At 44.3% G+C, this 5,731-nt stretch overlaps 1 protein-coding gene across 1 annotated transcript; it reads left to right on the forward strand.

Moving 5' to 3' along the window:
• Positions 1 to 1,622: 1,622 nt before the first annotated feature.
• RFXAP (regulatory factor X associated protein) lies at positions 1,623 to 5,530 on the forward strand. Its single transcript, XM_015406122.1, has 5 exons — positions 1,623 to 1,705; positions 1,862 to 2,159; positions 2,241 to 2,300; positions 4,776 to 4,883; positions 5,376 to 5,530. Exons 1-5 carry the CDS (start codon positions 1,623 to 1,625, stop codon positions 5,484 to 5,486), a joined length of 660 nt encoding a protein of 219 aa, XP_015261608.1. The 3' UTR covers positions 5,487 to 5,530.
• Positions 5,531 to 5,731: the final 201 nt, after the last annotated feature.

Raw genomic sequence — 5,731 nt, forward strand, 5'->3', positions numbered from 1 at the left:
GTGGTTTACGGTTTCTGACAAATTCAGTTTGATTACTGTATTAGATTGCTGGCTTTTGCTGTGAATAAACAGTTCCATGCCACACTTGAAAGTAAATGCAGTTAATTTGGTCCAATAGTAAATGCAATGGAAAGGGTTCCAACCCCTGGCAAGTTTAGCTGTAACCTCAGGAAGCCTTAAGTGCGGCATGAAGATCTAAGCCAGGGGTCCCCAACCCTTTTGAGCCTGGGGGCACCTTTGTAATTCTGACACACCAGGGTGGGCACAGCCACAAAATGGCCACCACAGGAGGCAAAGCCAGCCACGAAATGATTGCTACAGCATAACTTCAGTCACATGGTAAAGATTTTTGTGCTGTGGTGGCAGCTGCTGCCAACAAAACATTTTAATAAATCTACACAGCCTATGAAATCTTGCTGGACAAAAGCCCCACTTGGCCCTGCCCACTTTCTAAAAATACTTGGTATGCACCAGAAAAGACATTGGTAGGCACCATGTTGACCCCTGATCTAGGCACGTTTATGAGTACGTACTGTAGCCGTGGCGTACACAATGAAACCTTCAAAGCATTAGGGCAGAAAAGACATTGGTAGGCACCATGTTGGAGACCCCTGATCTAGGCACATTTATGAGTATGTACTGCAGTTGTGGCGTACACAATGCAACCTTCAAAGCATTAGCGTATATATTTGCTTCATGTAGCACCACACTTACTAAACATTAATTGGTTTTTATTACAGGGCACATGGAGAGTAAATTGAAGAATGTTTGGTTGCTTTAGAACACAGTATAGCCCTTTGTTGTTGTTCAGTCACACAGTCGAATCTGACTCTTCGTGACTCCATGGACCAGATCACACCAGGCCTTCCGGTCTTCCGCCATCCTCTGAAGTTTGCTCAACTTCATGTTCGTTGCATCTATGACACTGTCTAACCATCTCATCCTTTGCCATCCCCGTCTTCTTTGACCTTCAATCTTTCCCAGCATCAGGGTCTTCTCCAGTGAGTGCTCCCTTCTCATTTGGTGGCCAAAGTATTTGAGCTTCAGTTTAAATCTCTTCTTCTACAACTGAGATGTTTTATAATATGCTGCTGTTAATACAAACATATGCTTTTTATTGCTAAGTGATCGTTTATGATGTTTTTGATCACTTTTATTAGTACGATGGGCGATGGCAATTGTGAACTGCTCAGGAGTCCTTTGATGGAAAGTTTTTGATTACTAATATATTAAATGTTTATTCTGTTCTAGGATAATGATCTGTTTAAAGATGAACCAAAGATACTGCACTTTGCGATGACATCAATAAAATCACAACGACCTTTAAAATAAACAGCACTTATTTCTGTCTTATGCCACTTTCTGCATTATGGTATGTGCCTAAGGGGTTGTTTGCATTGCGTCGCAATTCTATAAATCTAGTCCTTTTGTATTGTTAGGTTGCCTTATGCCGCCTGATTGATTAAAAATATATTAATCCGCCTTGAATCTCAGCGGGAAAGGCAGGCTATAAATAAAGTAAATGAACAGATAAATAAAATGTGCACGCTTCACATCTCCATAATAAACCAAACGCGCCCTTTCCCTGCTCTACGCGTGCACCAGTGGTTCGTCTGGTGAGCATGCGCATAGCCGGGCGTGACCCTTCGCTGAGGCCTAGGGGAGGAACACGCGTGCGCGCACCTTTGCGCTTGCGTAGTGGGCGGTAACCTGTGCCCACCGGCGCGGTCCGTTTGCCGTTGCTGTGGCAGCCGGAGCCTTCCGAGGCCTGGCTGGGAGACTTTCGGGCGGGACGGAGGCCTCAAGCGGTACCAGCGGCAGCTCCGCCGCTTTCTCCTCCCCTTCCCCATCCCCGCCGCAGCCGCTCACGCTGCGAGCCCGCGGGCGGCGAGAGCGCAGGCAGCGCAGGCCTGGAGGACCTGGACGACGAGGACGAGAGCGGCGCCCAGTCCGGCGGCGGCGGCGGCGGCTGCAAGAGCTGCACCTACCAAGGCTGCCAGGAGACCACCACGCAGGTGGCCAAGCAGCGCAAGCCCTGGATGTGCAAGAGGCACCGCAACAAGATGTACAAGGACAAGTACAAGCGCAAGAAGAGCGACCAGGCCCTCGGGGGCGGAGGAGGCGGAGGACCCGCCGCGGGGGCGGCGGCAGCGGCGGCTGCAGGAGCAGCAACAACACAGGGGGGAGGAGGGGGAGGAGGAGCCGCCCCCGCGGCCCCGGGAGGAGCAGCAACAAAACAGGGGGGAGGAGGAGGAGGAGGAGCCGCCCCCGCGGCCCCGGGCGGCAGCGGGAGAGTTGAGGTGAGGCGGGGCAGGGGCCGGCAACACGCCGCGTTGATGGGTTCAACTCCCCGGGCCTGCCGTTCGCGCGCGATACGGCCAGAATACGGCTTGTCGCTGTCTGATGGGGCGCTGGAGAGATGACGCTTGGCCCAGTGCTGAAGTTGCTGCTCTGCGGAAGTGGCAGGCTCGTAGGATCCCATATAAAAATAAAACAGCCTCATAAGTCAACTCTCAAATCGTGCTTTACCTCAAGGACTACACTTTCTAAGTTTTGGGGGAAAATATAAAGCGATTCATGGGCTCCTGATCTCTGGAGCGCTGCTCTCCAGCCTGCCCCCCCCCCCATCTGTCATGTGCAAGGCAAAACAGTTTCTCTACTAGAGACACTCTTGTCTCACATTGTGGCATTGGTATGGCTGATTCTCTGTCCTATATTTGAGGATATTTCCATTCCATTCACATCAACATGCATAGTTCTGTTGAAAGTTAGATGTAGGGAACGCACTTAATTCTGCAGAAGGTTACATTCTTTTAGAATGTGGCTGTTGGCTGCATTGTCTCACAGCCACTCTGAGGAAACTGGTACTATGCAGTAGGCTGCGGTAACACGTGCTATTAATGGAATAGCAATGCCAATCCACTTTGCTGCACTCATGCAATACTCTAGGCCATCTTGAAGAAACCACAGGTCCTGACATGCCTCCATTCTAGACCTGCTTCACCCTTCTTTTCGTAACTATAACTGCTGTGCATTAACATTGGTATCAACTATGCTAGACATAAATTGTGATGAGGACATGACACTTTCAGGCACATGTAATGAACATTGTATTGTCCCACACTGGAACCATGCTAAAGATGTATAAGGAAGCACCCCTTAATCTGAGCATTTTTTGTTTTTCTAGTGGCTTCTAGGATTACATTATAATCAAATAGACCAGATGAATTCAATTTAGTTCCATGTGTGGTCTGCTTCTGATTTCCATTGCCGTGACCTTTGCTAAAGTAGTCCCATGTCTGATCCTTTTGCATGAAGGGCAATACAGGGTTTGATTTGTGAAACTATGTACTAGAGACAAACCAACACAGAGAACTCTGTTGAAGTGGTCAAGTAGGAGCAGATGTTTCAATTTGCTTGAGCCTGATCTTTGCTGCAGTATACATAATATGCAATATTTATAGAAAAGCATTGTTGTTATTGTTCAGTCGCACAGTTGAGTCCGACTCTTCACGACCCCATGGACCACATCACGCCAGGCCGTCCTGGCTTCTGTCATCCTCTGGAATTTGCTTAATTTCATGTTTGTTGCATCGATAACACTGTCTAACCACCTCATCCTTTGCCGTCCCCTTCTTCTTTGACCGTCAGTCTTTCCCAGCATCAGGGTCTTCTCCAGTGAGTGCTCCTTTCTCATTTGGGGGCCAAAGTATTTCAGCTTCAGTATCTGGCCTCCCAGGGAACAGTCAGGGTTGATTTCTTTTAGGATTGACTGATATGATCTCCTTGCAGTCCAAGGGACTCTGAAGAGTCTTCTCCAGCACCATGATTCGAAAGCATCTATTATTCAGCGCTTGGCCTTCCTTATCATCCAACTCTCACAGTCATACATTACTAAGAAGTGTACATACATGATGCATATTATATGCATACATGATGCATATTAATCTATATGTAACTATAAGGGACTCTGAAGAGTCTTCTCCAGCACCATGATTCAAAAGCATCTATTATTCAGCGCTTGGCCTTCCTTATCATCCAACTCTCACAGTCATACATTACTAAGAAGTGTACATACATGATGCATATTATATGCATTCATGATGCATATTAAACTATATGTAACTATAGAACGAAGTTTGAGTCCAGTGGCACACCTTTAAGACCAGCAAAGTTCAATTCTGAGTATAAGCTTTTGTATGCATGTTGTATTTCATCTCGACACATTTATGGTACAAATTTAAACTCATTTGTAACTGCTATGAAACCAGGTGAGCTATCACAGCTTCCACCAAGGAACTGTTACAAACCTTTCTGAGGCTGCTGAAGTTGTCAGATTTGAGTTAAAGATCCTGAACTTTGCCATAGAATGTATTCAGTATTTATTGTGGGGGGGGGTGGGGTTAGTTAAAAATGTTGAAAACCAGTTTAAATCTTACAGTTGTAGGCATGGCCTTATTTATTACATAGTAGGATTATGAGCATCATGAAATGTAGCACTGCAACAATGATGTTTGTATTATTTCCCTCACCTGTTGGTAGAAAAATCAGTAATAGTGAATCATAATAATCTTACAATGCCATGATAATGGAGTTACACCCTTTTAAGCCCATTGAAGTCAGTCAGCTTAAAAGGGTGAAACTCCTTAGGATCACACTGTTAATTTGCTAGAATTTGTCAGGAAGAGACTGATGTCTTCAGGTAGGGTTTTCTTCTTAATGTGCTTTTAATGACAGAGGAATAAATTTTTATTTTTTCTTTATTTTGTACTCAGGATTGCACTGAAAATACAGGTTCAGCATCAAAGCAAAGAACAGGTTCCATTGGCGATCGCCCAGCAAAGCCTACGCTTTTGGAGCAAGTGTTGAACCACAAAAGACTGGTAAATACTACAAACTTAGCAAGAAAAACTCAAGCTTCAAAAAGGGTCCTAAGCAGCTCACTTTTAAAAAAACATTTTTTTAGGTTTTATATGTCAAAATTGGAATATGTTATTTCTTTATATGCTTTAAATATCAGGAAATCAGCAGGCCCAACTAGTGTCTTAATTTGCTTTATGATGCATGTTTTCCATTCAGGCTTCCAAAATTTAAAGTTTTAAAATTAACAAAAAAATGCAGAGTTTAACTATCTAACATCTAACTTTTTTACCTTCAAAAAGAGAAGCCACGCATATGCTATAAAATATTTCTGTGCAGTGGTATAGCTACATTACCAAAAGTCAAAATGAAGTAAATGAGTGTAGAGCTTAGTCCAGTTCCAGAATTCCAGAAATTTTGAAGCTCTTGGGGACCCCATTTTTTTGGGAAAGAAATGGAAATTTGGGGGAAAGTGGTATATGATATCAAACTTAAAGCTATTCATCTCTTTCTAGTCACTTCTTAGAAGTCCGGAAGTTGTCCATTTTTTACAAAAACGACAGCAGCTGTTAAGTCAACAAGCTCTGGAGCAAAGGCAACAACAGTTCTCTGGAGCACCAGTGTGATAGTGGAGGATCTTTGAACATGAGGATCTTATAGGAAAATAATTTCACCGTTTTAACTGTTGTATGAGAACATTAACAGAATACTGAACTGCTGTCATTGTGGAGTGTGATTTTACTTGCTACTTAAATTGTTCCAGGTTTGCTGACTTGTCTGTTTGCCCTTTGTGTTTCAGCAATGGTGTTTGGTTTGTATTTATTTTAAATTTGTATTAGCTTTTATGGATTCTTCCTTCACAGAAATCTTC

This window comes from Gekko japonicus, unplaced genomic scaffold (assembly GCF_001447785.1).
Source record: "Gekko japonicus isolate JY-2015 unplaced genomic scaffold, Gekko_japonicus_V1.1 scaffold919, whole genome shotgun sequence".
Lineage (NCBI taxonomy): Eukaryota > Metazoa > Chordata > Lepidosauria > Squamata > Gekkonidae > Gekko > Gekko japonicus.

Bases quoted from the DNA above. Each gene is read 5' to 3' on its own strand.
- RFXAP (XM_015406122.1), top strand. From the start codon at position 1,623: ATGCGCATAGCCGGGCGTGACCCTTCGCTGAGGCCTAGGGGAGGAACA. The intron at 1,706-1,861 runs GTAACCTGTGCC...TCCCCGCCGCAG, and splicing joins TTGCGCTTGCGTAGTGGGCG to CCGCTCACGCTGCGAGCCCG. The intron at 2,301-4,775 runs GTGAGGCGGGGC...TTTTGTACTCAG, and splicing joins GCGGCAGCGGGAGAGTTGAG to GATTGCACTGAAAATACAGG.